At 59.4% G+C, this 12193-nt stretch overlaps 1 protein-coding gene across 6 annotated transcripts in view; it reads right to left on the minus strand.

The window, feature by feature from the left end:
- Window positions 1-1156: 1156 nt before the first annotated feature.
- NUMA1 (nuclear mitotic apparatus protein 1) overlaps window positions 1157-12193 on the minus strand; it is a 61514-nt gene continuing 50477 nt past the window's right edge. For 4 of the 6 annotated variants that reach the window (XM_073333423.1, XM_073333382.1, XM_073333403.1 and 1 more), the window contains 11 exons: window positions 12115-12183; window positions 11396-11506; window positions 11084-11302; window positions 10014-10171; window positions 9505-9754; window positions 8619-8904; window positions 8141-8277; window positions 4872-5084; window positions 4156-4263; window positions 3703-3876; window positions 1157-2478 (listed from right to left, as the gene is read on the minus strand). In XM_073333423.1, coding sequence (XP_073189524.1) covers window positions 2443-2478; window positions 3703-3876; window positions 4156-4263; window positions 4872-5084; window positions 8141-8277; window positions 8619-8904; window positions 9505-9754; window positions 10014-10171; window positions 11084-11302; window positions 11396-11506; window positions 12115-12183 — 1761 coding nt within the window. In that variant the 3' untranslated portion in view covers window positions 1157-2442. The remainder of the gene's footprint in view (window positions 2479-3702; window positions 3877-4155; window positions 4264-4871; window positions 5085-8140; window positions 8278-8618; window positions 8905-9504; window positions 9755-10013; window positions 10172-11083; window positions 11303-11395; window positions 11507-12114; window positions 12184-12193) is intronic. The other 2 variants (XM_073333412.1, XM_073333434.1) reach the window with 2 other exon arrangements.

The following is a 12193-nucleotide window of genomic DNA, read 5'->3' on the forward strand; positions in this document are numbered from 1 at the left end:
AGGGGCCTTCCAGGGAAGAGGACCAGCTTGAAGGGGATGGAGAGGGGGAAGCCCATGGAGTGAGCCAGAGGGCAGCTCTGGGACAATGCAAGGGGCAGGGGGAAGCCAGAGGGAAGGGTGCAGGAGGAGGGGCTGGAGGAGATGCAGCTGGGTGAGGAGAGGGCTCCTTAACTCAGCCATTATAGAAGCAGAAAGCCTGAGACTCAGGCAAGGGCCACAAGGATGGGTGCTGGTGGCCAGGTCTGACGGGGAGGGTAGACAAGGCTGTGAGTGTGAGCTCCTGGAGGGGGGACGGGCTGGAGAGGAGGTAGGTCCATGGCATGGTCGGAGGGCAAACAGGCTGCCGACATGCAGAAGCCGCTCACTCCGTGGAGGGGGTTGTGTGCCCCCCTCACCCGCAGGGTTCACCCAGTGTGGCCCCAGCAGACTGCAGCCCTCGGTGCTGGTGAAACTGCCTGCAGGGTCCAGCAGCCAGCTGGGCCCGTGGCTCCGTCCGAGTCCTGCTGCGGCTGGGAGACTAGCCTTTAGCTCACGCCTGCCCCAGTGGCTCTCTGGGCCTGCCCGGCCGCAGGCAGGGGCTGCTCTGAGGGCAGGAACCCCCTAGAGACAAAACAAGGCCTCGGAAACGGGCATCAGGAGAAAAGTACAGTTTATTTACACGTAGAAAGGGTTTAAAAATGACACGTTTCACTGACATCTGGACAGCCCCAGGTGAGTGCCCGGCAGGGCCCCTCCTTGTGCAGACCCCCCCGACCTGCTCTCTGCAGTTAAAGCCCAGAGGATTTGAGACCGAATTTACTTAGTCTGTAAAAATGAGGGAGCCAGAGCCAGGCGGGGCAGTGGGCACAGCCTCCCAGCCAGCACCCCGCAGAGCTGCCCCCCGCCCCCCCCCGACCCCGGCACCGACCCAACCCAGCAGCAGCTAGTCCCAGCCCCGCTCCCGGAGCCCACGCAGCCCGGCCGCTCCTTGCAGCTGCCTGAGGCTTTGTAAGGCTCAGAAGAGCAGCTTTCAACCATGATAAACGGGGGGCAGGGGGGTTAACACAGCTGTGGAGGACCAGCCCATTGTAACCTGGGGCTCCAGGAAGCAAACCCCAGTTCATTAGTTTGAGGTGAGCTGGAAGAGGGGCCTGAGCGCAAGGTGAGGTGGGGTGGATACAGGAGATCTCAGCCCTGGGAGACAAGTCTAAAACCCTGCCCTGCCTTGCACTGGACACGGGGAATCCAGCTCTGCGGGGGTCAGAGTCTCACACCCCGGGCTGCACACGCCCATCTCCCCTGGCAGCTGGGCTGTACCCACAGCCCTCACAATGACAGCTGGCCCTAGCCTGTGGGGACCCCTCCTGGCCCCAGCCCTGGCAGATTTTCCACCTTGCAGGGGAGACCTAGCTTGCTACACAGAATACAAACCAAAGCAACGCAGCGAAGGGGGAGGGGCCGCTGTGCCTGCTGCTACCCCCACCCTGTCTGTACAGTAGAGGAAGCACCCCCCCCACCCCCTGTGCCAGAGACCCTGGCTGCCCTCCCTATGTACAGTGCCTACAAGAAGCTGCCAGCCAAGCAGAACCTGTGCAACCCCCCAGGAAGGGTATAATCTGAATGATATGGAGGAATTCCCGCTGTACATAATCTTCGTGCCCAAACCCCACAGGAAACACCCCTAGTGCCACACGGCTGCGGTCCCCACTTCCCTCCCCCCGCTGGATTCTAGTGTTTGAGGAAGGCAGCCCCCCTGCAGGGAACAACCCAAACTAGAGTTATACGCAAGAGAGACCCCGTAAGAACCCCCAATCCCCACTAAGCCAATGAAGAGCAAATGATGCCTCCCACCCCCAGAGTCCTAGCTCTGTGCACCCCCAAGCAGATCAGCGACCCCCTCCGAGCGGTTCCTTTAGTGTAGACGGCCGTGGGGAGACGTGAGAGCCCATGGGCTGCGAGAGGGGAAGGGGAGCCCAGCGTGCAGGTGAAGGGGGACGCGGATGCTGAACTCCCCCCAGCTGGCCTATGGCAGGAGACAGCACGTGGCCGCGCGTCGAAGGGTGGGCTCCTTTCCCTCAGGCTCTGCTCGGGGCTCGCTGGGGAGCCCTCTCCAGGATCCCCCTTCCGCCTCCGCAGCCAGCTCACCACACGCAGGGCAGCGCCCGGGTTTTCCTGCCCCAGCTGGGGCTGCTCCGAAGAGCTCCTCCGTTGTCAGCATGCCCAGTGAGCAGACTCGGTCCCTGGCAGTCCTCCCCAAGCACTCGGGTACCAGCTTCGCTGCCCAGCTCTGCCCTGGGTTTCGGGGTCTCATGGGAGCACACCGCTGGCTCCAGAGCAGGGAGGGAGAGAAAGGGCAAAAGCTCGATCCAAAGTGGCTGATGGAGCAGCTCCTAACACAATGGCGCCTTCGGGACAGCTTCGCCCCTGGCAGACCCAGCAGAGTGGGGCTCAGCCAGGAGAGAGTTAGAATTTCATGTTCTTGGGTGACTTGCGGCTGGCCTGCGGGGAACAGGCAATCTAGTTAGTCTCAGCACTGCGGGGCCGGTCCAGAGCAACTGCAGGGGTGTGTGCCAGCTGCGGGCCTTCGGGGGGGACAGCCAAAAGGACAGAGGGCAGGTGTGTTAAAGGGTAAGGCAGCCAGAGACCTGGGCACGCATGTTCACCAGCCAAAGTCTCCTCCGGCAGGCGGATGCAGGGTTAAGGGAAAACCAGGAGAGGTCAGTTCCCCTCGCTCCAGGCAGAGGGATCCATGCATGGGCCACTCCAGGGCCCACAGCCCCCCAGCAGCGGACTGGGTTCGCTGCAGGGGCAGGCTGGGAAGGAGAGGTTCCCCCCCCACAGGCAGGGTCAGCAGCAGGGGAGCGAGTTACCAGCTGGTCCATGGGCTGAGTCCATCTTTAAGCCAGCGTCACCATAGCCCACAGTGAGAGCCCAGCAAGGGAGGGACCGACCGCCTGGCTGCTTGTACGTGACAAGGGCAGACCCCCCACATGCTCCCCACACACCATCAGCAGACTCTAGTGCGTTCGGGCGGGAGAGGGAGGGGGATGAGTGACCACTGGGTCCCCTAGAGACGGTGCTGCCCGCAATGCTTGCAATCAGCAGCCCGGCCCCTCACCGCACCTCTAGCCTGGCAGGCGGCTCAGGCAGCCTGGGAGTCCTGCAACACCCAGGGAGACAGGTGGCTTTGCTGCCTTGCCACGGGACCAGCTGCCAAGGTCTGTTAAAGGTCACATGACACGGGTTGGGAGCCCCGAGGGGCTGTTTGGACAGCCATCTCCTGGCTGTGTTTGCTAACCCAGCCCTGCACCCCGTGAGGCTGCTTGTCCATGACGGGAAAGCCCAAGACGCTATCGCTCCCCGGTCAGCGTCCGGGCACTGTCCCCTCCCGGGGACAGACCGTTCAGCCCCCGGCCTGCAGCTCTCAGCTTCGGAGCGCTGTGCCCAGCGGGGGATGCTCTGATGCTGCTCCAGCTGTACCTCGCCAGCAGCTGCGTATCAGTTAACTCCCATGGGAGCTGGGGGCCTGCAGGGCTCTGCGCAGTCCCAGCTGGGCTCTAACGGGCAGGGCTCAGTACAGGGGTACCCGGGGGACGAGCTCTGGCTTGGGGTCTGCAGGAGATCAGGCTAGACTGAATGGCTCCTGGCCATGAACAACAGACGGCCTGCAGGGACAGCCAGCACAAGGCGGGTGGGGCGGGGGCGAGATGCCCTGCTCCATACCTTGCCCTTCCCCTTGGGCGACTTGGCTGTGGCTATCCTGGGGGACCGCCGAGCGCTGCCACGTGGCGAGGTTTTGGGCGTCGTTTTCCGGTTGGCGCCCCGGCGCAGGAGGCTGCTGCCCAGCTTCTTGGGGGTGTTCAGGATGCTGAAGGCCATCGACTGGCGCCGGTCAGGCTGCAGGGAGAGAAAGCGGAGCCGTGGAGCGCTGGGGCTTTCCACACAGCACGGCAAAGCCCCACCGGCCCGGAGAGTCACTTCACGCCCAGGACGGATACTCGAGCTGCTGGCCGGAGTCTGGAGCAGTGCATGCTGGGGCGGCCCATCCCCCCCCAGCTGGGACAACGCCCTCGATCCTGACCCCGAGCCCTCCTTGCTAACCAGAGCCGCTCAACCACGTCCCCGGGCCTCAAGCCAGCTCGGTGTCAGCCCGGGGGGCACGGACGAGTTGCTCACCTGCTTGCCGGTCGCTTGGGGCTCGCCCTTCCTGCTGCCACGCTTGTGCTCCTCGTTCCGCTCTCTGGGCGTCTGGGGCCGTGGGAAGCAGCTGGTTGGCTTCTTGGACTGGAGGGAGAGAGTCAGAGTGGGGATCCTGGCTGGCTGCTCCCCAGCCAGCACCCCCAGCCCAGCAGGGGCAGAGGAGAGTGCGCGTTATTGCGGCACGGACGTGCAGCCAGGCCAGGAGGAGACCTGTATGTGCCCCGTGCTCCAGGGGGATCCTGCAGGGCTGCCGGAGTGCAGGCAGCAGGCCCAGGGCATGGGAATCCCCCAGTTGGTATTCGTATTTCCTGCTAGAGATCTCTCCGATCAGCTGCCTGCCCAGGAAGAGCATTCCCACCCCAGAGCAGCCCTCACCCCCCTGGTCCCTCCGCTCCGCCTATGCTTTTGGGGGGGGGGGGCGGCTTTTTAAATGGGTGTGCGCGCAAAAGGCGAGCTCCCCTTGCTTGGGCCCGCTCGGAGAGGGAGCTAGCGGCCACGCTGAGCAGCATCAGCAGGAGTGCCCTACATGCCGCCAACTATGCAGTCCTGACCCCCAGGATCTGAACCCCCACAGCGAGCCCATCGCAGCCTCACCCCTTCCAGTGCTGCGTGCTCACGAAAGTCAACGGACCCGCACTGTCCCCTGGGCTCACTCATGCAGCGAGTGGGGCAGGGCTCAGCTTGCCACTCACCTCCGGGGTGTCTGGGCCCTGGTGAGATTCGTCTGAACTGCGCTTCCTCTGCAGCCGCGTGGCAATGCCTCCTGCCCAGCCGGTGCTGAGCGTGCTGCGACGGGCGGCTGCGCTCTCGATCTGGGAGGGCTGCATGCTGGCCCGGCGCAGCGTCTCCTTCGGGTCGCCCGTCTTCATCTCCTCGTCCGTGATGACGGTCAGGGACTGGGAGGGCTGGGGAAACACAGGCACAGACAGGAGACTGGTGACACACTGCCTGCAGAGAACACGTTCTCACGCAGCTCAGTCTCAGACTAAGCCTGGAAGGGACCAGCGTGATCATCCAGTCTGACCTCCTGCACATTGCAGGCCACAGAGCCCCACCCACCCACTCCTGTAATAGACCCCGAACCTCTGGCTGAGTCACTGACCTTCTCAGATCTTGATTTAAAGACACGTGGGAAAAAATTCTCTGGAGTAACGCAGAGCCCTCCCAATCTAATATCCCATTCCTGGCCATTGGGGATTTTTGCTACTAGCAGTCACAGATGGGCCACATGCCACTGTAAGCAGTCAGCCCCTCCGTAAACTTATCACGCTCAGTCTTAAAGCCGGTTAGTTTTTTTTGCCCCACTGCTCCCCTTGCAAGGCTGTTTCAGAACTTCACTCCTCTGATGGTCTAATTCCGAATCTCAACTTGTTGATGACCAGCTTGTATCCATTTGCTCTTGTGTCCACATTGGCGCTTCACTTAAATAACTCCTCTCCCTCCCTCGTGTTTTTCCCTCTGATGTATTTATAGAGAGCGATCATATCTCCTCCAGCCTTCGTTAAACAAGTCAACAGTTGAACAACAGTCTTGGCTAAACAAGCCAAGCTCCTTGAGTCTCCTCTCGTAAGACAGGTTTTCCATTCCTCGGATCATCCTCATAGCCCTTCTCTGCACCTGTTCTAGTTTGAATTCATCTTTCTTAAACACGGGAGACCAGAACTGCACACAGCGTCCAGATGATGTCTCACCAGTGCCTTGAACAAGAGCAATAACACTTCCCTGTCTCTACTGGAAATAGCTTGCCTGATGCATCCTAGGATTGCATTAGCCTTGTTCACAGCCACATCACGTTGGTGGCTCATAGTCATCCTGTGATCGACCTATACACCAAGGTCTTTCTCCTCCTCCATCACTTCCAACTGATACGTCTCCAGCTTATAGTAAAAATTCTTCTGGTTAGTTCCTCAGTGCATGATCTTGCCCTTTGCACTATTCAATTTCATTCCATTTCCATTACTACAGTTATCAAAGTTGTCCAGATCTTATAGGATACTCCTGTTCTCCTCCGTACTGGTAATACTTCCCACCTTTGTGTCATCTGCAAATTTTATTAGCACACTCCAACATGTGTGTCACGGTCATGAATGAAAAGCCTAAATAAGATTGGTCCCAAGACTGATCCCTGCAGAACTCTGCCAATAACCTCCCTCCAACCTGACAGTTCACCTTTCAGTATGATCCCTTGTAGTCTCCCCTTTAACCGGCTCCGTACCCATCTTTCAGTTCTCATATTAATCCCCATCATCTCCAATTGAACTAAATTTCCCATGTGGAGCTGTATCCAATGCCTTGCTGACAGCCAGGAAGACAGGAAATGCAGGAACTGTCTAAAAAATCAGTTCTCTTCTCAAAGAGATCAGATTGGTCTGGCACAACCGACCTTTCTTAAACCCATGTTGTATTTTATCCTAATGACCCTTTGCCTCTATGTCCCTAGCTACCTTCTCTTTCAATATTTGTTCCAAGACCTTGCATACAATTGATGTCAAACTAACGGGCCTATAGTTACTTGGATCCCTTCCCACCACCCTGCTTCTTAAAAATAGGTACTGTATTAGCAATTCTCAGGTCGGGGGTGGGGAGGGATAGCTCAGTGGTTTGAGCATTGGCCTGATAAACCCAGGGTTGTGAGTTCAATCCTTGAGGGGGCCATTTAGGGATCTGGGGCAAAAATTGGGGATTGGTCCTGCTTTGAGGAGGGGGTTGGACTAGATGACCTCCTGAGGTCCCTTCCAACCCTGATATTCTATGATACTTCGAGTTTACAGAATCACTAAAAATCCTTGCTATTGGGCTTGCAATGTCACATGCCAGTTCCTTTAATATTCTTGGGTGGAGATTATCTAGGCCACTGATTTGGTCCCATTAAACAGTTTGAGTTTGACTTTCACCTCAGATGTGGTCATTTCTACTTCCATACCCTCCTTTCCATTAGCCGCCCTGTCACTAACCCTAAGCTCCTCATTAAAAACCGAGGCACAGTATTCATTCAGGTGTTGGGCCAGGCCTAGATTCTCCTTAGTCTCCATCCCAGCCTCAGCTGCCCGAGTCCGACCCAGTTAGCAGGTGCTCAGACTGCTGATAAATCCAGCACTGAAGGGAGGCTCACAGGTAAGTGGTGGGCTTGCTGTCCAAGTCCAGGTCTGAGAGCCAGAGCTCAGCTACCTGCTCCAACGCTGACCCAACATCTCGGGCAAGTCACTTCGCAGCTCCTGCCACATCTCTTAAAGTCTGGGAGCCATGGTATCAGAGCACTAGTCATTAATGGATTTCTCCAGCCTCACTACATCATATCACCCTGTTACACAGACGTGGAACGGTGGCACGGACAGTCACAGAGTTAGTTGCAGAGCTCGGAATAGAACACAGGTGTCCTGCATCCCAAGCTGCAGCCCCAACCAGCAGGCCTCTCTGACAATGGGCTAACAGCTACCTACCCCCAGAGCGGGGAGAGAGGGCGGACTGGTCAGTGGTCAGCACTCCAAAGGGGGAGAGGCAAAGGGCACTGAACTGTTGCGATCTGGAAGAACGTGGCTACAGGCCACAAGCAGCAGCTGGGGGAAGCCGCTGACCAAAGGAAGGGAGCTCGTGCCAGCTGCCGAGGCTAAGAAAGGAAGTGCTAAGCACGGAGCCTGATCAGTGGGGGTGGCGGTAGGGCGTGGTGGGGTCTCTTCCCTCCTGCAGATTTCTGCTACTTCCTCCCCGGCCCACCCACTGCTTCATTCAAGACCCACTGCCATGGGGGACCTACCAGGAAAGGCTCTTCGCAGACCGCTGACAGTCCACAGACGGCTGTGAGTGCCCATCGCTGGGGGAGCACACACGCCAACTGCAGGGGGAGGGCAGCAGGGGGAGCCAGGTGGTCTCGCCTGGCCCTGGAGTGGAGGGGTCATCGGGCAGGTAAGTCAGCGGTTTGTTTCTCAGGCAGGGGATTTGCGATCTCCTCTCCAGCTCTTACCCTAGACTCCAGGGGGTAGCAGGTCTTCATGTGGGGGGGACACACCCTGTTACGCTGCTGCAACTCGGCAATGCGGTTCCAATCGTCCAGCTGATCCGGCTCATCCTGACAGGTGCCCAGATAGAAGCTGCTGCGGCCTAAAAACCAGGGCAGGGGGCAGAGATGGGAGCATTAGTGCGTCTGAGCTGAAAGGCCCCCTGGGAGACACCCCCCCGGGGCCACACTAACTTCACAGCAGGGGAACGCCAGCGCACAGACTGCTGGGGGAGCTTTCCACTCCCAGCTCTGCTGGTGCATCCTGATCCTGCCCCGCAGCCCTGGACCCCGCACAGCCCCTGCACCCTACTGCACCCCCCGCCCAGACTAGACTCCCCCCAGGCAGAGGCTCAAATGGATGAACGTGCTCTGTAGCCAAGAAAGAGGCTGCCTGCCTCATTCACTGCACTGACCCCCCCTGCCTCCCAGGCCATGAACTCACTGAGGCTGGCGCTGCGGCCCGCCTGAGAGCGCCTCAAGGAGCTGCGGGTGGCAGGCCGGTAGCCGGGTAGGCTGAGCAGGGCAGGGTTGCCCAGGGTCTCCTCGGGGGAGGCAGCGCCCAGCCCAGCGAGGGATTCCTGAGAGCGGCAGCTGGTGACGGAGCGGGTGGAGGCAGCCGAGCGCAGCCTGCTCCTGGCGGGGTTCTGTGCGGGGGCGTTCTGGTGGGCCTGGGCCGACTGCACGCTGTAGAAGGACGCGTTGGCGCTGTCTGGTTCCTCGGCCTGTTTCTGACGTGTTAGAACACAAGGCAGATCAGCTTCCTCGAGCCCTCCCCAGAAGCAGAGCCCCCTCAACGTGGGTGGGTGGGCAAAGCTCGAGACAGCCTGCATCAGCCCCCCAGCACGGGTCTGCCATGGACCCAGCTGCCTCCCCTGCCTCTGATGGGCACGGGAGAGATCGGGGGCTGTGGGAAGAGGAACCGACAAAGAGGACCACTCCATCCCCTCCTCTCAGTACAAGGGAGGGCTCCGCATTCAAACAGCTCCTCTGCTGCTGACCACGGGGCCATGATTCAAGGGCCCCCGCTCTGTAAGGAGGCCAAGAGCAGCTCAGGGCTGGACTTATCCAAGCCTGGTGGGATGAGGGCCCGATGTCTGGGTTGGCCTCTGGAGCCAAGAGATCTGAGGAGCTCCTATGCTAACACGCCATGGGCCTCCTGCCTCAGCAGATGTCCCACTTCCCCTCTGGTGTGGCTAGCTGGAAGAGCAGAGGGCGTGATGAAGCAGAAGCATCTTCAGATGCACCTGTCCCCAGCGCAGCTCTGAGCCCTCACTCCAGTGGGCTCGGAGGGCCCTGCCCCCCTCCCCTCGCCAAGGACCCAGGGTTACTTTCGTCATGGTGATGTTGATGATCTGCGTGGTGCGCCGGCGAGCCGAACGGGTCTTGCAGCCCGAGTCAATGGACAGGTCGTCCAGGGAGCCAATGCTGCTCTCCAGTTTGGACTGCGTGCGGGTGGGGATAGGGGTGAAATAGAGGCTCTCCAGAGACTCAACTTTACGAGGCAGCCGCTGGGATGTGAGCGATTCCACGCTGCCCGGCATGGCCGAGATTTCCGACTGGGATCGGCTAGGCTTCCTGCTGAAACAGGGTAAAGGTGAATGCAGCATGTCATGGTGCACTGTCCACTTCAGATGGCTCAGAGCACAAGCTAGGCATGGACAGCTGACCTGCATTTACCAGGCTGGCTGAGAAATGCTGGCCCAGGGATCAGAGCTGGGCAGGAAGGGTCCCAGCTGAAGGGTATCGCCTCTAACTCCCTCCCGCATTGGAGGCCCTGGGAACTTCAGAGCCTGGGCCCAGCTACTCTCGGGTGCCCCAGGGTGGGGGAAAGAGGTACCTGGTGGAGTTGAGCGGCAGCATCTCATCCCCGCTCAGGTCCAGGCTGTCTGTGCTGACGTCAGCCAGGTTCTGACGGAAGGTCTCCCGGCTCTTCAGCGTATCCGTAGCCACCTGGAACCTGCCAAGCTCCCGTAACTGGCGATCTGCAAACTCCACCTGGCGGGGAGGAACGGCATGGTGAGGCAGGCTGCATCGCCCGGGTGAAGCTGGGGGACCAAGGGCCGGCCAAGAGTCGGATTGGACACGCAGCCCACGTGCAACAGAAACCCACTTCTGCTCCAGGAAAGGACTCTGGAGAGGTGGCAAGAAACCCTGGGGAACACAGCTGACTCAAGGGGAAAGGAGGATCTTGTTAAAAGCAACGGGCTGGGGCTCAAAGGGGCTGGGGTCCATTTGCACCTCGGGGTGACCTCAGGGAAATCACTTCCCCTCTGTAGCTCAGTCCCCCATGCCAAATCTTCCCCTTCTCAGTCACGAGGCCTAATTCACTAGTTTTTGAAGTGCTTTGAGCTCTCCAGCTGACCGGCTGGAAGGTTACTGCATTATGGTCTCCCGCTGCATGCGCAGGTTCTTGTGTGAGTGCCATGCCCCGCCTTGTGCAGCGGTGGGACCACCGCTATCAGCCTGGACCTCTGCTGTCACTTCCCCACCCTCAGCAACGTTAGCTGGGCCAGCTGATCGCTCCTGGGTGATGGCTGCAATAGCTCTGCAGCAGAGAGGATTCTCCAGCAGAGTGGGGAAGCTAGTGAAGACCATAGGCAGTTGTTGCTTGAGAAGCGGGGTGAAGATGGAAGCTGGACAGCCACAGTACCCCAACAAAACACTCCATCACCGTTAAAACCCCGGCTCCCTGCTGAGCCAACACCTTGGGTAACAAGCGTGTTTGCTTCCCAGCTCGTCCTGTAGGGTAGCATGAAGCACCATCCACCACTCTCCCCACCAGTGATGGACGGGCTCCAGATCTGCATCCAACCTTCCTAAACTGGGGTGCTTGTAAGGGTAGACTGAAGGGAGCCAGATCTCTGATCCCTACCCCCCAACTCCCCACAAGGTGCAGCATCCCCGTACCTGCGCCTCCAAGCTGCGGACCTGGCTGGTCAGGTTCCTGCAGCTGAGCTCCGACTCCTTGGCCTGCAGGATGGATTGCTGCAGCTCCTTGGCCAGCCGCTCCGACTCAGCCTTGAGCTCGACATTCTCCTTCTGCAGCTGCTCCATCCCCTTCAGCTTCTCCGCCAGGTCTTGGTTCTGCTGCTTCTTGGCGTCATAGAAAGTTTTTGCCTTCTCCACCTGGGAGGAGAGGAAACAGTCAAGCCACCGCCGCCTTCCAGCGTCCATGGGAAATGATGGTGGGCCCCTAAGGAGGGAGCCAGCTGTCCATACCTGCACTTTGTAGTGCTCCGCAGCCTTCTCTTTCTGGGCCAGCTGCTCCTGCAGCTCAGATATCTTCACCTGCTGGCGATCAGCCTCTGCCTGGAATTCCCCTTCCCGCACCTGCGGAGCCAGCGGGAGATGGGAAGAGAAAGTTTAATGGAGCCCAACAGCTTCTAAGTCACCCCCATGAAGGGTTCAGCCCAGGCTCCACCTGCGTTATGTTGACAGCTCTTTGGCCATGCTTCCGAAGAGGGGGGAGCCGCCGCTTCCTGAGGAGGATACTGATGGACTCGGTGCATCAGCGGCACAATCCAAAGTCCCAGATCGGCCTCTGCGCACCTCCAGAGAAGGTTGACAGCAGATGCAGCCCATTGGCACTCACGGTCCTCCCCTTGGAAGACTGGCTGCCATGGCAGTGAATTTTTACAGGGCAGATGTAGCCAATATGAGGCTCCTGCGGCTGTCCCGTGCATCTCCCCTCATCTGTGTTGTCGGGGGTAGCACACCGAGCACTGGTCCCCTGTATTCCTCTGGTCAGCTAGACGGCACATTGCAGGCGTTTTACTAGAGCAGACTGTGGTCAGCCCCTCTCTATTATACACAAGCTCAGTGCAGCCCTTGGGGATCCCAGCAAGCCCCCCCGATGTGGCCTGGAGTCAGGCAGGTTGGTCCCCAAGATTAAACACTGCCCTGGCCATGCAGTCCTCCTCCCGCCTATGCCATGTTACCTTCAGTTTCTCCTGCTGGGATCGGGTGGCTTTTTCGTTCTGGGCCAGCTTTTTATTCAGCTCCTCCACCTAGCAAGGA

This window comes from Lepidochelys kempii, chromosome 1, assembly GCF_965140265.1.
Source record: "Lepidochelys kempii isolate rLepKem1 chromosome 1, rLepKem1.hap2, whole genome shotgun sequence".
NCBI lineage: Eukaryota > Metazoa > Chordata > Testudines > Cheloniidae > Lepidochelys > Lepidochelys kempii.